Source organism: Vanessa tameamea, chromosome 5 (genome assembly GCF_037043105.1).
Source record: "Vanessa tameamea isolate UH-Manoa-2023 chromosome 5, ilVanTame1 primary haplotype, whole genome shotgun sequence".
Taxonomy (NCBI): Eukaryota; Metazoa; Arthropoda; class Insecta; order Lepidoptera; family Nymphalidae; genus Vanessa; species Vanessa tameamea.
In genome coordinates, this window is record NC_087313.1 from 2,879,972 (window position 1) to 2,902,058 (window position 22,087).

At 32.1% G+C, this 22,087-nt stretch overlaps 1 protein-coding gene across 1 annotated transcript in view; it reads left to right on the plus strand.

Annotated features, from left to right (window-relative positions):
* Positions 1 to 22,087, plus strand: part of LOC113392325 (adenylyl cyclase 78C) — a 28,048-nt gene that overhangs the window by 1,201 nt on the left and 4,760 nt on the right. Inside the window, exons 2-16 of the mRNA XM_026628693.2 lie at positions 15,598 to 15,705; positions 17,069 to 17,147; positions 17,445 to 17,521; positions 17,611 to 17,703; positions 17,774 to 17,816; positions 18,265 to 18,417; positions 18,965 to 19,161; positions 19,527 to 19,719; positions 19,801 to 19,944; positions 20,018 to 20,097; positions 20,359 to 20,508; positions 20,658 to 20,794; positions 21,010 to 21,177; positions 21,256 to 21,361; positions 21,919 to 22,020. Of these exons, the coding sequence (XP_026484478.2) occupies positions 15,598 to 15,705; positions 17,069 to 17,147; positions 17,445 to 17,521; positions 17,611 to 17,703; positions 17,774 to 17,816; positions 18,265 to 18,417; positions 18,965 to 19,161; positions 19,527 to 19,719; positions 19,801 to 19,944; positions 20,018 to 20,097; positions 20,359 to 20,508; positions 20,658 to 20,794; positions 21,010 to 21,177; positions 21,256 to 21,361; positions 21,919 to 22,020 (1,830 nt within the window). The remainder of the gene's footprint in view (positions 1 to 15,597; positions 15,706 to 17,068; positions 17,148 to 17,444; positions 17,522 to 17,610; positions 17,704 to 17,773; positions 17,817 to 18,264; positions 18,418 to 18,964; positions 19,162 to 19,526; positions 19,720 to 19,800; positions 19,945 to 20,017; positions 20,098 to 20,358; positions 20,509 to 20,657; positions 20,795 to 21,009; positions 21,178 to 21,255; positions 21,362 to 21,918; positions 22,021 to 22,087) is intronic.

Here is a 22,087-nt window from a genome sequence, read left to right on the forward strand (position 1 = left end):
CGTCGCACGTAGGTATATTTGAGAAACGCAACAAAAAAATAAACTAAAAACGACTAAAGAATCTCAACACAGTTTTCTATTTGCTCAAGTTAAGTGGCGCCGAGTTACTTGCCTAGTCGCCTTCACCCCGATACGTCCGTTACAAACAACGGTTAATAGGTTAAGAGTTGTTCTATTTAAAAGCTTCCTACGGTAAATACTTTTAAGTGTACAAACACAATCGAACTCTTTGTGCAAGTTTTAGTTATTTAGCTAATTTTTTCTATATCTGATAATTTACAAGTCTGATTTGTTCAAGTGTTTTTTGTTACATAGACAATTTAATGAACAAGGTTACAGACGTTTAAAACCACGTTACGACCCACAAGACAGTAGGAGAAAAGCTTAACGCGGCTGATACGGCCGTTTATTGATAAATTATCTGTAATAAAATAATTTAGTTTGTATCCTTCTTTAAAATTACACAATAATATTGGGATGTTAATATAAATAATACATATTAGAAACTCTACCGTAATCTCTACCGTAGGTTGGAGATTTAGATTCTTTACTAAGTTGATATGACCTTTTTTGCTCTTAAAGCCAAACAACTCCATCATATTTTTTTACCTCGTACAAATATACTAAATATTATATATCATGGACTACATTTGAAACATTTAAAATTATAGTACGAGATCACCACAATGTTCAAGAGACATAAATATATATTAATAATCCTTAAATAATGATACTTTTGAACAACATTTATTTTAAAAAATATTGCTAGATAGAACAACGGCAGCTCCAGGCTTTTTTTATTATTATATTTTGTTTGTAGAATGATACTGTAAAAAGCTTCAACAGGCATTTTCTTATTGTGAATTTAGTGAACGAAAATTGATCATGTTTTGGACGTAATTGGACAACTTTTTTGTACATTATACCAGTGTGTTTCGTTCATCGATATTGGATAATCACATATTAATATATATATTAATAACAACGAAAATCTTGGAAATGAAATACCTATATACCTACAACTAAATAAAATTGTATCGTCTGTTTGTAATATCAAAATAATATAAAATTAATAAATGCGTATGAATATTTACAGGATCTTCAAAAAAAAAGAAACACAATTTTAAAATTGTTGTCCTTCTGTCGGTCTATTTTTCCGGGTAATCTCCGAAACGGACGAATAGATTTTGACGTGACTTTCATTTTCAAAAAACGATTATGTTTCCCCATGAAAAATACAACCAAAAAATATCTGTTTGGACAGAACAAAGTCCGTCGGGCCTCGATAATTTTACATATAATTCTAGATATATTCATTCAAGAAGGCGCGCATCTTCACTTTATAAAAATATAGTCGTGCACACTAAATTCACGCAGAGTAAAAGTACAGACAGCAAAAAGTATTAATGAGGTTATATTTCTTATTTAAGTTGTTAAAAGTAAAACAGAATAGCGCGCCTTCGTGAGCGAATAGATTAATATATCGATTAAAATTAAAAAAAATATATTTACATGATAGTACAACAATCCAGAGAAGCTTTTATGATAATATGAATTACATATTGATGATAAGGGAATAGTTTAATATATAAACTCAAGGAGCTATGATATATTTAAAAATTTACTTTTTTTCTTGAATAATCTTTTTTACATAAAACGCACACACTTTTGAATTCGCCCTATTTTTTTCGTTCCAATTTTATTTTATCTATGCATAAATAATTTAAGAGTTAGGACTGCTTTGTAAAAAATAGAATCACATAATTTTTTTTTTTATTGAATTTATTGAAATCTAAATAAACCCCCGTGGCCTTCATTGGTGAGATGAGTGACGACAGTTGTCATTTTTAATTTTGTATTGTATTAACTTATGTAAGTCTGTAATGTGAACAACATAAACGTAATTATTTGACAGATTTCAAATGTAAGTTAAACTCGTTTATTCCACGCTACGGTATATTAGTCTGCAATCCTATCAGACAATACGGCTGACGTAATACGGTCACGGCTGCGGAACTGCGGACATTGAACATTTAGCGAACACCCGTTCCCGTATTAAAGCGCAATTAAAACAAGATTTAGGTGTTCAGCGGTCACGCCGCTCGCTGCAATGCTGTCACGAAACAAAGTTTAAGATAAACACAGGCTGAGAACACATGACGCCGGAATAATACGACTAAAAACCAAAGGCTCTCGTGTTGAGACTAATGACACTGCAAAGCGTCGATTTTTTAACTTTCTATTATAATAAATCCAATAATTATAATAATAATTGGTGGTAGGGCTTAGTGCAAACCCGTCTCGGTAGGTACCACCCACTCATCAGATATTCTACCGCCAAACAGCAGTACTCAGTACTGTTGTATTCCGGTTGGAAGGGTGAGTGAGCTAGTGAAACTACGGGCTCAAGAGACATAATATGTTAGTAACCCACCAACCCTGGGAAGGTTGGTGGGTCGTTGGCGATGTAAGGAATGGTTAATATTTCTTACAGCGCCATTGTCTTTGGGCGGTGGTGACCAATCACCAATCAGGTGGCCCATTTGCTCGTTCGCCTACCGGAATCATAAAAAAAATATCTCCGTATATTATTATTATCTAAATTACGTTACCAATCGATGATATACGTGTTAATAATATTAAAATTATTAACACTTAAGTCCGTGATACTCATGCCTGTACATCCTCAAGCTTACTAGATATCGCATTCACATGGCTTAGCGTGATGCGGCTAAGGAGGGAAGGTCAATGATCTTAAATAGGAGCCGCACGAAACGTTTCCAGAAGCTGTAGATGAAAAAATAAAATGATGTAGCGTTTTGTCGTATGTATAACAATGGGTCATCTTGAATTTTCTTGTCTTTATTAGTCGGAAACTAGAATAAAAAAAAATAACCTAACTATCTAGCACACAACATTATGAAAGCTCCTTAACCGAGCAAACTACGAACCAGAAGACCGAAATTGTTACAGAGTAACATTTAATTGTGTGAATATCAGTTGATTACCTTATACGTGGCAACGCGGCATTTGTTTATAATCATCCCTCGAAATTCTAAATGCTCGAACGCTCCAATTGCCAAAAAGATGTTATTACATTAAATCTCAATCCAATTATATAGCTTTCGATGTTTTATTTTATCTGTGACTAATTATTGCAATAGTATTCAGTCAGGTAATCAAATGACGTTTCGTTTAATTTCATATCATACTTATAAAAATGTTTCTAATAAGTTTATACTAACTACGATAGGTTATTATTTAATAAAAAACTTTGGTATTTACGTAAAACAAAAAATCTGCGAAAGCGTCAATATAGGTTAGGTTAGGTGTTACTTATTTTATAAAAAAAACCTAACCTATCCGATATTGGTGCATTCGCAGTTTGTTTTTTGCTGCGGTGACGTGAGTAGGTAAGTACCAAAACTTTTAAAATGGAATAATTTTAGGATCATACCTTTACATCGCGTAAGATCTTTTCTTGTCTCAACTGTTTTGGTTCATTGTCCATTTTATTGGGAAATAAAATCTTGGCCACGGCATCGTCTCGGCGTGTAACCATTAAATGAATTCGGCTGCTTAAGATTTACGGCTTGTATGTGTTCCAGTCATGTTTAATCGTTCTACCGATAAATATTTTTTAATTTTATTTATAAAGGCTTACGAGTGAATTTTTGCCAATATAAAAAAAAAACTATAATAATTATAAAAACTACTTCCTGTACTATCGGTGTACTGTTAAACATGGGGTCTAATTCACCAGTAATCGTGAGTAATCACAATCCAAACAAAAACGTATATAAATATGATATGAGATAATGATATATAAAGTATGACTGTTTAGTTATGGTTTAATTGCTGATTGACCCGTCCAGGCGGACACAGTCCTACTGGTAAAAACTGATATGAATAATCGCTCTTCTACTTTAGTTTACAAAATGCTCAAATTATACTGGACGAAAACTAAAAGGATTTACCAGTGAAATTTGATTAAATATATTTTATATATTAAAAAAAACAGTATTTTTTTAATTATTTTCGGAAAAAAGTCGCGTAGACGTTTTATTATAATGGACAGTTAATGGTTTTCTTTAAACGTACAAAAAGGAACCCTTCATAGAATCAGTTTCTGGTCAGTTGAAGTTGTCAACATGTTAAATGCACATAAAATGTCGATTCACAAACACGTTGAGCACGAAAACTGTTATTTACATTCTTAATAAAGAGAGGGTAGAGTTTATTTTAGCTTGGACAGTTTTAATTAATACTACCAGTGCTCGTGTCTATTGGAAGTATTATTGACAGCCCATTAACCTAGGCTACGGACGTGGAAGCCGATTTAGTGTGTTGTCACAGACGAGTTAACGTTTGTATATAAAGCGGAATCGTTTAATGGATTAAGCGCTATATTATAGTGCTAGTGACCTTGACTCTATCCGTCTTAAAACATAGACTATATTTTACTAAATTTACGTAAATATATTTATCGATTTCATGCAGCATCGGAGCCCTTGATCGCCCGCTTACCTGAAGCGGAAATAAAGCCGCGAGAGTATATTAATGTAAAATAAAACATAACATTCGAACCATCTTAAAAATATGTTTTAGGACTTATAATTTTTACAATGAATTATAATTTCTTTCTTAAAGAAAAAAATCGCAATATTAAAGCATCGGAATGTTCGAATTTCAAAGCACTTAATTTGTAATTCAACTTCGTATTTATCGCAGTTAATAATTAGACAAAGGTAAGGTATTACGATGGTTTAACAAAATATTCTAAAATACATATCATAAAATTTATTTATTTATATTATATTGGAATCAAACAACTATCTTTGACATAATATTACGGTATAGCTTTTCCTCTCCTTTAAAATATATAATTGACACATAAAAAAAATACTTGTGTTAATTTTTTGTTACATCTCTGTTTACTTTTAAAAAATCTTTTTTTGTTCGACTGTTTGGAAATGAATTTTTGTTTAATATTTACGAGCACAAAAAAGAGAAATTAACGAATGGAAAAATCTCTCGAAGAAATGTTTTTGTGTCGATAATACGGTTAGATAATGCGTTTTGTTCCACGCTTGTCACCGTTGCATATTCAGTTACCGAGTGAATAAATATATATTCCTTTAGACGTATTTGATATAAAATAATGTTACAAATATTATGTTATTAACTTTTAACTTATGATTCCATAACTAGCAGTGTTCAAGATTATCTTTGAATAAGAAGTGTGGACCGGGACAAATGCGATACATATATTTTATGGTAGTACATATGGAGCAAAATAATATATATTTATTTATGTTTCAATTGTTACTAGCGACCCACCCCGGCTTCGCACGGGTGTATCACTGATACTAAATATACTGCAGAATGTTATCATATACAAAGTTAATAGCTTTTTGAAATTAGACCAATACAAACCGCGATGTCCCTGCATTTTAAATCTGTAATGTCTTCGAAAATATATATTAAGGGCCATATTGATCTATATGAAATACAAAATGTATTTAAGGTTTAATGTGGTATTGTTTAAAAATACTGTGAAAATAAGCCATTATTTCTCGTAAAAAGTAAAGGATAAGAATGCTTATTATGAGTTATCCCTAAGAGATAGACATATACCATCAAGGATTTTTTTTGTAGATCTTTTTAATGTGTACAATACTGTAGTACATTATATTAATCTATCTTGTAGGGTTCTATTCTGTCTGTTTATTTACGACGTCACATTAGAAACCTCTAAATTATCAGTGTTTCTTTTATATACTGCGCATGTATTATACATATAAACCTTCCTCTTGAATCACCCTACTTATAAATAAAAACCGCATCAAAATCCGTTTTGTAATTTTAAAGATCTAAGCAGACAGGGACAGAAAGACAACGGTAAGCGACTTTGTTTTATACTATGTAATGAGCAGCAGCGAAGACGGGGTTTCACGGCATGAGAAAGCATGACGCCGTTGCCATCACGGCATATGAGTTGGTCATACACCCAAGGTGCGCCATATAATATACTTCCTCTCTCTCTACTCCCTCATGTGTCCGTTTAAAATGTATAATACATATATATAATGTATTTGTAATGGTTTTGATGTGAATTACAAACAGGCCCGTGAATCGTGAACAGCCTACATGCTTAGTGATGCGCGAATGTTGATCGATCCCGAAATGAGGAATCCATCCATCATCCAACGAGATAAATAGGGTGTGCGTGCCACCGTCACGCTAATACGATATCTGTCACGCGTTTGGTTTATTATTATATAAATATATATCTGTTTACGAAAATGAAAAATAATTGAGGCATAAGATATAAATCACAGCCTGTAAATGCCTGTGTTGGGCAAAGGTCTCCCTTTCCTTCCTTAGGAGCTTAATCCAACACGCTGCTCCAATGCTGGTTGGTTCGTTGGATTCACATTCGACACCTGCACGTTTCTTCACGATGTTCCTTTCCACCCTTCGTACGGTACGCACAATATCCATTTTAAATACGAATTATGTATATGAAAACTCATTGGTTCTTGTCTGGGTTCGAACGCGCAATTTTTGATTAAGATTCTATTTTTCTATGTAATCTATATATTTTCACTGACTCTAAAAGAAAAAAAAGACTTTACAAAAACTGCGTAATAAATTCAAAAAATAAATTTAATTGACAATCATAGTGAAACGATGTTCAAAAGTTATTTAAAACCGTTACGTAAAATTCAATTTACACGTACCGAGAATAGTTTGAGAGAAATTGCATTTCTAAATATATACGTTGTTACAATATAACTAGCGATATTATATATTTCTTCGAGCCTTATTTCAATCTCAAGACAGCTTTTGGCACCTGGCTTCGGTCGAGTCTTTACCGAACGTGATTTAATAACGATATAATAGGAATTACATGCTCTCGAGACCTTCATAGATCTTCATAGTATCAGCGGAGCTATTCTATAAAAAAAACATTTTGTATTGTACTCGATTCCCACATGTCGTCCTGAACGATTTCAGCCACAGCGGCAAATCCCAAGGAAGACTAGCCAAATACTCAAGTTACATGTACATGTTACACGTTATAGTGCGCAAGTTTTTGCGCAAACACAGGTGTGCACCTGTGTTTCCGTATCCCCTTACTGACATAATGCAATGACACGGCAATTCCAACCAAAGGCTTTACATGCTTTCCGAGGCGCGGGAATTTACACACTTGCAACTTCCACTTCAGGCAGTTACTGAGAAATTCAATAGAAAAATCCAATATTTTCATCGACCCGACGTGGGGTTTGAACCTAAGTCCTCGGGATCTACGTTCTTATATCTAGCCACTAGATAAACGAGTCAGTCAACGGGGATACATAATGTTGATGCGATTGCAAAATATTGTTTCCACGGACGATTTTGAGGTATTGTTTGATTTTTATCACTTTATTCTCCGCGATATGGTATCTTCTATTGTACATTACCAAAAGTAACATTGTTCATTAAATTACCGAAAGTACCGAACTGAGCAATTTGCCTATTATAAACAAAATCCTACACAATTCATTTGTAGAAACATATTGAATAATTAATATTATTATTAGTATGTGTTTCGAGAATAATTTCTCTGACATAATTCAAAATGTATTCATTTAACGAAACTTCAAAGACATATTTAAGAATATTGCGGCAGCCGAACAAATAGGCTTAAAGCAAGAGCGGTGGGGTTCGTAGCGAGTAAATCATCTTGTTTCGTATTCGGCGTTTGGCGTCGTTCGGGCTGAAATAGGGCGCTGGGCGCGCTGTTGACAATACTCTTCGCTTCGTAGTCAAAGTAACGAGTATTTGCATATCTATCCACTTTAAACTCAAACTAAACTTCTAATTGTAAGTGTAGTTACAGATTTACTTTTATTCTTCATACTTTATTTTTAAGTAAACTACTCATAAAATAGATTTATATCAATATGATACAAAATTATTGTCAAAATTTAGGACGGATATCAAATATTTGTTAAAGCGCTTTGTCGTTTAATTTGTTAAAAACTCTGAACACTATCAAGCAATTCTAGAACAAAGAGACTAGTTCACAGGTATTGACTGGTATAGAAGCGACGAAGTACCTGCTCCTTTGTGATATAGATCCAATCAAGAGCTGACAACGAGCGAGCAATGAGCGCTTTAACCCTTTATTTATGAAACGACTCAATCAACTGCAAATTAAGTTTACGTATTTCACATATAAAATTATGTTGTAAAACTGATTAAGTCAAATTTATGTTCTGTAAGACTTACGTGAAACATTTAATTTTTGTTTTTAACATTTATATGCTGTGTTAATAGTTACATTATTATTATAACACTTTATCATTTTAAATATTTATTGTTTTTAGGGCTTTAATTTTATTCGTACATAAAACACAAATACAGTCACAAACGAAATATGCTTTAATAGGAAGGCAATTATAATAATAATAAATCATTTATTTTCAGACTATACGTCCATTTTGTTAGTAACAATTTTCGTATCCTAGTTTTAGTATAATAAATAAGACTAAAAAAGAAAAACTGTTAATAAACACCGCTGCACCATTCCGTTAGAGAATTCACATTATAACATCTTCTGTGTCACAATTTTAGAATTTTTCAACGTGGTTCCGCCACTGGTTAGGAATATTTAATCTAACAAGAACTAGAACTGGCAAAATAATATTTATTAAAGGGATACTACAAAGCAATAAATTATGTTGAATTTTATCAAAACCATTATGATGTTAATCTTTCTACTGAATATAGCTAAGTATCGTATACCTACCTACCTATTGATATGCTACTTTTCACTATATTATAATTTACTAACATATTTCATAAAACAAAACTATTTTATGAATAGGAAAGCTTATAAATGTTTAGTTCTTCCCGGAACTATAACTATTTTATGTCTCGACTAAACAATTTATCGTGTATTCATTTACTCATGTTTAAACATTCTGTACCTAAACTTAAAAATTAGCGTTTATACAAACTAAAACTGTTACTGTACTGGAATTTCTGTTAAATAATTGATTATTTGAATAACGATAACTAAAATAAGGATTTTTGAGACGCGCAGTAATATAAATTTATTTATTTATTTAATTCGGAAAAAAACCCTCGAGATTTTATATACTAATAGTATTTATCTTTGAAAAAATGACATGGATTGTAATTCAGTTTTGTAATTAATTATTATATTAAATTAAGGCATTCTAAAGTTCCTTTTTAAACTAATGTGCAAGTAGCGCCCTTTGTAAGTGCTTTTACTAAGAGCCTTTAGTTAAAGCACCTTTATTTGCATTGCAAGAGGAAGTTGCATACCTGCAATTTTCTAGGCGTTGCTAACTAACTTGTTAGACGGAAATTGTTTTATTACTTGTTACTGTTACATAATGGCACACTCATCCCTTGTATATGTGGAATACTAAACATCGTTAGTTGAATCAATAGCCAATTATTGGTGACTAAATGGTCGTTAAATTATCATGTATCCAGAGCTCAACCAGCCCCAGTAAATTGAGGACTTATTACATTATAAATTTAAGCTTCCTGCTATCTTTATCAATACATAATGTTACTACCGAATTGTCAAAAAATATCCCTCATTTTCAATACAAAATAATAACTCCCATGATTTTCGTGTAAAAATAATGAAACATAACGTTTGTTATCGAGGAAAGAGCCGTCGATAGATAAGCGACACATTATTAATGCGTTTACACAATGATACCGGCCAGCACTCACGTAACTACAGACAAACAAATTTACGTTCAAACCGGTACTTGGATAAAGTAGACCAAATTGCCAGAGGTCACAGCGGACTCCAGCGTGAACGACAGGTTTTATGGTAGATCGCATCAAGTTTACTTGATGGTAAGGCTTTGCACAAGCCAGTCTGGTTAGGGACCGCCCACTCATCGTATTTTCTACCGCCAAACAGCAGTTCATAGTATTGTTCATAGTATTGTTTTGGTTTGAAGGGTTAGTTAGCCGATGCAACTCAGGCACAAAGAATATAATATCTTATTTCCCACGGTTGGTGCTGCATTGGCGAAATAGTTATATAATAACTATATCACACTTCCTTGTTAATATTTCTTACCTCGCCATTGTCTATGGTGACCATTTAGCATCAGATGGGCCATTTGCTTTTCCGCCAACCAATATAACCAAATATTAACCATTCCTTACACTACAACGCGCCACCAACCTTGGGAACTAAGATGTTATGAACCTTGTGCCTGTAGTTACACTGGCTAACTCAACCTTCTAACCGAAACAACAATACTATGAATTGCTGTTTGGCGGTAGAATATTCGATGAGTGGTTGGTACCTACCCAGACGCGCTTGCAAAAATCGCTGACCATGACCAAACCATGTCGAAATTGTAAGAAAACTCCTACTTAAGAGTTTTTTGCGAGCAGTTTGTCTAGTTCTTAAGGCGTTTAGAGAAATTAAATTAATTGTTTAAATACGTGTCGCGTGTTTAAGTATACTCATATATTATGTGTTTGGGTTTCGTTAAAGTTTTAAGTAACCTTGTACTCTTCATGCTGTAAAGTATTAAATTACATCCTTATAATGTTCACTGCTGGGCAAAGACCTCATCTTCCTTTAGATGAGACGGCGTGAGCATACTCCAACACGCTGCTACAATGCTGGTTGATGGTACACGTGGCCAATTCTCATCAACCACGTACAGGTTTCCTCACGATGTTTTCCTTCACTACCGAGTACGAGGTGAATTCAGTGGTGCTTGCTCCGGGCTAGAACTCAGCATCGTCGGTTAAGATTCACGCTTAACCTATGATCCTGAAACGACGCGTTTTTTTTGTTAATACGTGAAATATCTTGTCACTTTAATTATTAATTATTGATGATTTAACAAATTGTTAATTATAACACGACATACTCTTTATTGACTTTGTATTCGCTTTTGTTGCTTAACTTTAATTATCCGTGCGCTCTATCTGCCTTTCTGTTATATAATATGATCGTATGATGCTATATAATTAAGCTGTCGTAATGTTTTATGAAGTAATTATTTTGTAACACGATGACAGTAAGATAATACATTTAATTACGTAACATATAACGGCTTTATATTTAGACAGTTCTTCGAGAAGGGTGACGGGCTCTTCTAATTATTTACATAAGATAATCTTTAATCCTTATTTTGAAATAAGAATATAAATTTTGGTGAATTTATTTTATGGAAATATCTATCAAAACAGTTAAGTACTTTATACCTATTTCATTTGGAAAAGTTTTTAATCACTTAAGCCGTTTTAAAATTGACGAAGGTGTAAAATTGATGCGAGGACCCTCGTTCTGTGAAGTGAGTTTAACAAATAAGTAAATAGCCGTGACATTCGACGTGGGACTGACTAATGACAAAGTTTAAAAAAATTGATTCAAATTTTGCAACTTTATTCAACATAGAAGCATTACTGATTATTCGAATTCCGCCAAAGATTCGGAATAAATGCTTCAGACCCGAGAAGAACCAGCAAAAATTTATATAGTGCTAGCCAATCTGACGTCCATTGCAATGACTTTCTCGTTTGTTTGAAATGAATTATTTTATACAATACTGAGCCAGAAACTCTTACACAAGTACCAAAAACAACTGTTTCAACTCTATCGGATAAAGGTATGTTAGATATGCGTCTGAGATTCATGTTTACACCAGCAAATGCACACACTTGAAGAGCGTGACGTAAATGTATATTACCATACAATAACGGTTCTTGGTGCGTATGTTTTGGTGGAACGTACATATTAATGCCACTGCAGCAAAAAAAAAACCGCGAATGCGCCAATATCGGTTAGGTTAGTTTTTTTTTTAAATAATAAATAAATAAAAAGTTTTTAATAAGTTTTCTCTTACAGTGCCAATGTTTATGGGCGGTGGTGACCACGGTGGTGACCACAATGAAAAAAAAACAAATAAAGATCCTCAAAAAAAAACAACTATTTTCTTAAATGCGAGTACATACAAAACAATAAGAAAACTCACGGACATAAGTACTGCTAGACTAGTTTATTTTAGTAATTTTCAGTCTTATGTCATATGGAATGTTGTTATGGGGTAATGCAGCAGATATTGAAATAGTATTTATTCTGCAGAAAAGAACTATCCGAACTATTTACAATATTAGCTCTAGGACATCATTACGCTAAAAATTTAAAGAAATAGGTGTATTAACGGCTACTTCACAATATATTTATGATGATATAATGTTTATACAGAAGAATATACAAACATTTTCCAAAAAAGTTGATAAACTTACTATTGATACAAGAAATAAGAATAAACTTGAAGCCCGTACTTTCCATTTGCATACGGTACAGAGAACGTTTTTGGGCAATGGTATACGCATATATAATAAGATACCGGGAAATGTAACCAATTTACCATTTACGAAATTTAAAAAGTTTATTAAGACTAAATTAATAAATAAGTCTTATTATTCATTAAAAGAGTACTTTTTAGAAAAAACGCCTGGATTTGGGCTCGGGTTCCATCACAAGACACTAATTATTGTAAAAAAACAGCATTGTTAATCTGTTTATTTGAAAAAAGCAACTATGCGAGTTTCTTGCCGTTTCTTCTCGCTGGAGGCTGCTTTCCGAAACGGTGGTAGTATTTTAATATTGACGATTCAAAAACGCTTCATTGTGAAGTTTACTTGAATAAAATTGATTTGATTTGATTTGATACAAAAACGAATTTATATAAATGACCCACATCAAAATAACTACACTTAGTACTGGATCAGTCGTCAAAATGGAAACTTTATCGCTGCGTTCAAAATAATTAAAAAATAAAAGCGACCTACATTGGTTGCGTAGTGTTTTTGAATATTAAAAAGGCTATGAAAATTTATAGCAAGAGTTTCAATGACATGATGTGAATTTAAAATGAAAAGTTCCAGTTTATATTTCTATTTTAATTTTATTCGCCGCAACTTGAATATTACCGTCGCCCGCGAGTTCGGTCCTGCAAATATTACTTTTCGTAGAAACGGAGATCCATTAACATGTAGGAATGTGTTATGCAATCATTTTATTTAATTTATTTTTATGTTAGATAGGTCTGAATAAAATCTGTCTTTCTCATAGCTAGATAACCTTATATTATTCAACTATCGACACATAAAATTTCAATAAAGTGTGTTTAATGGTTTTCGGGTCAAATTATGGTACAACTTTTATAAAATATGTTTCCAATCTATGCGTAGATTTAGTATTTCATATAAAAAGCCGTGATACAAATTTTTATCCGCATATCTTTTTTAATTCATAGATATTTTATCTTCTAACTTAATTTATTACTTATTTCATTTTAAAGAGGACACATTTTTAATTTGTATTACTTATTAGCTAACCGTTTCGTATGAGCCGTGATGGCCCAGTGGTTAGAAATGGTGAATTATACCCGATGATTCCGAGTTCAACCACCACTGAATATTAATGTGCTCAATTTGTGTCTATAATTCATCTCATGCTCGGTGAGGGAAAACATCGTAAGCAAATCTGCCACGTGGATCTGCTAACAAGCATTGGAGCAGGCATTGGTGGTGGAGTTAGCTCCAAACCTTCTCAAAAAGGAGTATACGCCTATCAGTGGGACATTTACAGGCTTTTACAAAAAGTAAATATATAACTTTACCCGTCTCGGCCTCACACGCGGAGAATAAGGGTCTAATTTAAATACGTTAGCAACAGGTACAACTCCGCTCAAGCGTCGTTTAAATACGCAATAGTCGCTGTGGTCGCAGTTAACGTCCGAATATGACACAATATCAAAATATTCAATGGTTATTAATTTAATAAAAATATTTTCTTTATTGACAGCTCACATATGCAGTATCGACTTAAGATTTAGTTTTGTTCTTAATTAAAAAAATAAACGGATATCGTCACACACGCAATGTAGTACGTGTCTGTATTTTTCCATATTTAAATCTTAAGCTAAAGCTGCGGCTTTCGCGCGCGAATTATATAAAACTTTACGTATAACACTCAAACCGTCACCTCATTTTTTACCACCTCGAGTGGTATAATAAAAGTAGCCTTTGTTCTTCGTCTACCACATTTCATCTAAATCAGTTCTGCGGTTCCAGCGTAGAGATGTAACAGACAGAGTTACTTTAACATTTATAATATTAGTATACATAGATGTTAAACAATAATTTGCATGTTTTTTTTTTTCAAGTATAATCTGTATTATCTGTAATCTGTTAACAAGAAAGGTTTTAAATGAAATACGATATATAGATCCTAAAAATAATTACGAGTATATAATAATAACACGATCATATATATATTTTTGTTTTACTGCTACAATTTATTTAAGTCTGGATTAAGCTTAAAGTAAATTTTAATTAAAAATAAAATTAAAACATTTCTCTAATAAAAATTAAAAACAATTTGTTACAAAAACTTTAAACCAAATTATCTTCTTGGCATTAAAAAAAACATCTACACTATATAATATGTATAACTATATAAGTATATAAATATTCTCGGCTTCTACATTTTACCGTTGTATCACTGTGGTGTTTGAAGCGAAGGTAACGATACTATTTCTATAGTTAAATTAAGCGTTAAGATTTATATAGTTTATATACGTATATAGTTAGTAGTTAATTAGACGTAATACACAACAAAAACGATGTTCGTGAAAACATCTCACTCTTTTCTCCGTAAATAGTACCCTAGATGGTTTTTAACTTTATCGTCGTAGCTCTGCTACGAATAAATGTAGCCAATTCAACATGTACCTCTACAAAATATATTTTTTGTAGAGCCATTTATTCGGTTTATTATTTATTATTATTAATATTTAATGTAATATGAATATTATCTTAAAACGTATAACACCGTCTTATTGCCTCATTGTTTTGTTATTAGTATTGTATCGCAATTCCAATTATTTCGTTATTTAAATAGAGAATTGGAATCGCGATTTAGCGGAGAAATAGTTCCAGCCTTTTTGCTTTCCATGCAGTTATGATTTTTATTAGTGTTTTAAATTTTATCCGAAAATGTAAAGTGCTCATAGTAAAAATAAATTATTTAATTTATTTAAGTATGCTCTTACAAGAACTTTGAATAATTTGACGAGATATACTTAATTGTAAATCGGTCGAAACATAGACTCTACTATACTGGAGAGAAACTCTTTTTCAAAAACTATATGCAGTAAATTATCATATATAATATAATTTCTTTGATATCCTGTGTGAATATCACCGAATATCAACTTCAAGTTTTTTATCGTTTGAATTCTAAATTTATTCATATGTAAATTTAAGATGGGAAATTGTATTATTGAGACTGTGAGTCGACCGCTGTAGGAAAACATCGCATGGAACAATGGAACGCGTCGGGTGAATTCGCTGATACGTATTTCCAGAAATCCGCAAAAGAAAATTTGGTAAATTAAGCTCCCCTTTGCTTACAAAGCCATTGAGATGAATATTCGCCTTCAATTATTAGTTTATTCTAAATTCAAATAAATATAATGTATTATTTGATTTAATTTTTTTATTGTTTATTCATAGGCTCGTTGCTGCGAACATGCAAGGGATGGGGAAGGACAAGAATGTCCCAGTCAGGAAGGAGAACGTCTGCCTGGCGATGGCGCCAGCTGCACTGTTCCCGAAGAACAAGTAAGAACAATAATAAACGTTGTAAAGCCAAAGAACAAGCTGTTTTTTTCAAGAATTTGTATAATTTTCCTTGTAAAATACCTTCTTAAGTATTAATAATTAATAATAGCTGCATCTAATTGGATGCAAAATCCTAAATTAATTGAAAACCAATAATTAAAATATAAAATTATTTTAAAAAAAAGCAAATATATATATTTGATATAAAATTTTATACAGCATTTTATGCACATAAAACTTTCACTTTTAATAATATCAATAACATAGACTATATTTCAATTGTAACACTATTTTCCATTATCCATTACTAGAAGTTTATCTTTCTTTATTTCAATTTGTTTACAGCCTGTAACCGGATTATTACACTAAAGTTTATTGTGATGTAAATTCATCGAATTTATTAAACCTAATTAAATTGAAGCTTTAGACTTTGAATGAAACTGTGCATCTGATTAAGCTTTATTTGTTTTGTCTTATCCCTCAGATAAATTGAAAATTGTCTCTGGATAAATTCTGATTGTTTTAAAATAAATAGAATCAAACTTATTTTCTAAACTCACATTGATTTAATTTTATTGAAGAATAGATTCATAATATTAATTTATAATTGATTGTATTTATTTTATAAATATAATTATAAAATTTAAAGACAAATTTTAAATATGCGTAATACCCCATTGGAGTTGCATTTTTTTTAAAGATTAATTTATATTTTTAAAATTACCTCCATTTAAAGAAACATAATTTTCTTAGTAGTTGATTGGTTTTATTTTACTTTACATTGGAGAACCTTCAATCTTTAATCAATTTTTCAGAACCTTACTTAAATAAAATTGATATCGGTTAATAATAGGCAATGATAAACAATGTTAAAAAATTAAGTGAGTAATCCACAAATCGTCTAGCCTTATTCCTCTCTAAGCGCTAGTAATTTGCGTTTGCGTTGCAAATTAATATGGCCGAGCTTGCAAAAATAAACGAACGAATGAAACATCAAATCAATTATCAAAATCGGCCACAATGAGTGAAGCTACCGAAAGAGCATACACACAAAATATAAACAGCTAAAATCATTTGTTTTAATAACTGATAAATGTTGATGGCTTGGGCTATATAATAATTATGAACAGTATTTCTTTTAAATGCTTTGAGCTTGATAAAAATTGAGAATTTTCAGAGATGGCCTCAAAGTCAAACTATTTTCATTTTTCCTTTTTTATTTATTTCTAAATAAATAAAAAAGGAAAAATGCTGGCTCGAACAGGCCTAGCTGGTTAACGTTACCTCGACCATATAGCCAGTCCGACATAGAAGTTATTTAGTTATTCTAATTATTTTTTATTAACGACACTGTTTTTTTCAGGTACGTGTTAGTGATGACGATGGATCCACGAATAGCGCTCGTAACAGTATTGATCCCTTTCGCACAGAAAACGATCCAGGTAAAAAGATTTTTTCGATGCAGATTATCATTTCTATTCTCTATCACTAATCTAACTACTCACTCTAAATTTTGTGTATGTGTTTGAGTTTAAAATTTAAATATGGATAGTTTGGATTCAACCAAATATATGGTGCTGCAGTTTTACCTTTTGGTGGTCATCAAAAATTCACAATATTATTTAAGAATATAGCAGTATTACAATTCAGTTTCGAATAGCACGTAATACTGATCATCCTGCGGCATTTTTTATAGATAGATGGATAGATATTATATATCTTCTTGTATTTTATTACAGTCGCAACAGAAAGTATGTTAAGAACAGGTCGATACTACAAAGGAATATATTGGCCTTCTATAACTAATAGTTTTAAGGTAAGACAAGAACTAAATAAAGGAAAATGGTTGATATAAAAATGAAAATCAAGTTCTATTATAATTTTAATATGATTCAATGATTTCAGGAACAAACTGTAGAATTATCGTATCAAAGGTACTCGAGGAGGCAGAGACAAAAATCTCTTATAATGGTCAACGTTGTTGATCTAGCATTAAAGGTAGTTTTATTTTCTATATATATATTTAGGCATTTTAATAATAATTTTTAATATTTTTTTTTTATTTCAGATATGCTTATCATTAATTTATACATTATCAAATCGTCATAACCGTAAGTATGTTTGAGCCTGGTTTATAAAATGTCATTATTACAGTCATACCTTTGTTAAGAAACGTTCAATATTATTAAGACAATTATTTATTATTAAATATATATATATATATATAATCATTTTAAAACCATAAAATATATTAATAAAGTCATTGTTACGTAAAAAAATATGTGTCAGTTTAAATCATATTAAGTAGTTGTAGATTTATTAATCTTGAAATCTGACCTTTTATATTAAGCTGAAATTGCTTAATTTTTTTTATCGTAGTATTTCTTTTAAATTTTAAAATAATCATTATTAAACACGCTAAGTTTATTTCGCCGTTTCTTCCCAGGTCTGACCTTCCTTGAAACCGGTGGTAGATATTTGACAATCAATAAGTATTTGTAATGCTTATATATTGAATAAAAATCTGTTTTTCAACTTTAGTTTTTTTGTGTACTTTAGTTGACACTGTTACAAACGGCTATCAAATAGCCTGGACCGCGGCGTTCGCCCTGCTGAATATAGCCGTGTGCTTACTGGGTTGTTGGCGGTGCTTCGCTAACAATTATCTACATTGGGCTGCAGCGGCCACCTGGATATTGCTTATAGCTCAAGGTAAAGTAAAACTTCTTATTAAGCATCTTCAATTGTCTGTTAGTCTAGAAATCTCCGTATTTGGAGGAAATGATTTGTAACAAATTGAATCTACTGAGGTAAGCTAAATTTTTTTTGTAATACAATAATTTCTCATCAAATAATACACACCTTTCTCCGTTCTCCGTTTGGCATTTCTTCTGTAATGACAATTCGAATAATTTTTTCTTTGAAATTTTAATCTTAGTTTTAGTTAAATGGATCTTGGAAGTTAAAAAATATTTTGTTGTAAAACTAAATCATAATTTGATGTGTGTATTTTGGACTATGATATATGTAAAATATTTATTTTACTTTACAGCTCAGCACACATGATACAAGTGATTGACAAATCACCAACGTTTAATTTATACCGTTGAACTCGAAATAGGACCCTGAAATTTTGCCTCATCGCACTTAAAAATGTTTAACTTCAAATGCATTTATAGAACAAGCATTGTTACATAGCAAAAATGAATGAGTACCTTGAATTAAACGTGCAATTGAATAAATATAATTTTATTCTCAGGGTTAAGTGGACAAGGTATAGGATTCCAAGAACCACAGAACCAAGTGTGGTACATGCTGTTCATAATATTTGTGCCATACGCGATGCTACCCCTCTCTCTCGGCTGGTGCATCGTCATAGGTCTGCTGTCCTCTATGTCGCATGTCTTAACCACGGCTGTCACTATACCGGAAATTATGCAAAAAACTCCCGATGCCGTAAGTAACTTCTCCTTAAAAAATATATATATAACTTGTTTTAAGTATGTATGTAGCTCAAGTGGAAGAAGAGCGTTGTGTAGACCTGTGTACCACTCACATTTCTACCACCAAACAGCAATACTTTGTATTGTTTGTTCCAGTTCAAAGAGTGTATGAGCCATTGTTATCGCCTAACGAACAAAACACCTTGATAAATATGGTTGGAATTACATTTACTGTACAAGGAATTACCTTTCCATTCATCGTATCTTTTGTGACCTCTTACTATCACTTGGCTTTTCAAGGATTAAAAAAAAAACAATTTTAAAGATATGAATGTCATAAACGTTTTGAAAAAAAAATATGATTCTTTTATTCACAAGGCTCCCTCTTGCGGTATACGACTTCTCTTCGGCAATGCTTTGCTCTACACTGCTGTTAATTTTGGCGGCATGTACGCTAAATATCTAGCAGACTGGGGTCAGCGGAAGGCGTTTCTAGAAACGCATAGATCAATGGTTACAAGACAGAAAACTAAACGAGAGAGTGACAGACAGTGGAAACTATTTCAAAGTGGTAAAATATAGCAGATATAATCAGATGAATTCAAACAAAATATTTCCACAGTGTTACTATTAAATTTAATTTCCATTGCAGTCATACCAGACTTCCTAGCCAAAGAGATTTCTAGTCACGTATCGCGAGTAAGAGGAGAATTCCAGGAGCAGCAATTCAATAATTTGTACATCCAGCGGCACGAGGACGTCTCGATTCTGTTCGCTGATATCAAAGGATTCACAGGTAATGTTTGTTTTTAGTTAATTAATGAAATAATATGAGTTATTTTTTATTAAATTTACTCTTAAATTTTTAGAGCTTTCTAGCAAATGTAGCGCCCAGGATTTGGTGAAGTTGTTAAACGAACTGTTTGCCAGATTCGATCGATTAGCATCGGTAAGTACACGACTTGTTTTTATACAGAAACATTACTATAATCCTTGAGATAAAAAAATATTCCGCTGTTTTTCGCCAGTCAGTTTTCAGTCTGAATTATTTATTTTTGAACGAAATTCAATTAGGAAGTGTAAGACATCTATAATATTTAAAGATTTCAATTTTGACTACAACATTGCGCCCGGTTATGTTTAGATAATTATATAGAGTTATATCCATCTTATCTTTTATTCTATGTATCTAACTTTTTTTCTTATAAAGGAAAACCATTGTCTTCGTATTAAACTGTTGGGCGATTGTTATTTCTGCGTGAGTGGATTACCTGATCGACGCAGCGACCACGCCTTCTGCTGCGTCAACATGGGCCTACAAATGATTCGCGTTATCCGAGACGTTCGATACAACAAACAGGTATATACTTAAGGTTATATTTCTTAGACGTTATTGTAGATATGCAGTGGGTATATCCAATCAGAAGATATATAATCATTTAAATAATTATATGAAATATACCCGAGATATATGACAGCAGAAATTTGTTATTCTAATTTAATTAACAGGTCGATCTAGACATGAGGATTGGTATCCATAGTGGCATAGTACTGTGCGGTGTACTGGGTCTGCTGAAGTGGCAGTTCGACCTCTGGTCGCATGATGTTACACTAGCCAACCACATGGAAAGTGGAGGATTACCAGGGTAAGGTTAAAAAAAATCAATAACTCGTTTTCGTTCAAATCAAATCGATCGTATTATCGATTCAGACATATCACGTGACTATGAGATTAACTCGTGAAGAGCAAATAACGCTCCTTTAATACTGTTGAAAGCAAGCAAGCAAGAGAAACTAATTAATTATTAAATTTATGGAATACTGGACAGACCGGATTCGACATGTTTACTTGTATTTACAGCCGAGTACACATATCTTCAGCCACGATGGAGTGCCTTAACGGTGCGTTTGAAGTTGAACCCGGAGAGGGTGAAATGCGTAATCCCTACTTACGTGAACTGAACATCTCAACTTACCTGATTAAAGCCTCGGAACATCCGAGACGGACAAGGAATAAATCTACAAACAAGTAGGCTAAACTTTAGTCTTTAGAAATATTTACAGAATATAACAGATTACATATTAAATAATTATATTATTAAATCAGCATGCAACCACCGATGCAACAAAATGAAGTCTTACCCAGACGCCCGAGCGGAAGCATTGAAGAGGAGATCACCACCGATTGGATTCCTGAGATGCCATTCCAAAATGTAAGATACCAATCAAGAAAACACTAATGTTTCTTCACACTTCGTTTATTTGGTTTCTTATTAATCCAAAATAAACACTGCGAGTGAATTGATCGGCGACTCATCATTGTTTATTGGTTGATGATTTTGATTTTGATGCCATAATTTATACATTTAGAGCTGATATTACGATATGATTAGGAATGTTTTATTCTGTTCTGCTGAAAGGACACGGTTACGTGGTTAAGGAATATAAATAATAGTTTCTGTTTAATAGATTACCTAAAACTGTAATTTCATTTTAAATAAATAGAAGTTCTTCTAATTTATCTTATACATAACAAATATTATTGCTTGTTTTCGTTCGTAATGTATGCGTTTGTATGTATCGTACTTCCGATTGAGTTGTAATATTAAACAGTTGTAGTTGGCACTTGCGTAAAAATTTCTGGCATTGTATCATCAATTTGTAGCGTATGCAAGGTGATGAGTCGTGTCGGATATCTGTTTACAATAAAACTACAAAGTTATTCTAGCACTTCACTTAGTATGAAATTAAATTAAAAAAAAATTCACAGTATTTTCAAAGCAGCTCAAGTGGTACGACATGGTATCGACGAACAAACAAACACGAAGATGTGGAACATGGACAAGATATAGAAATAACATCGATATCAGAGGTATTATTTCTATGTTGCATTAATTAAGCAACTTACCGTAATATTTCCTATTGAATATATATGCACA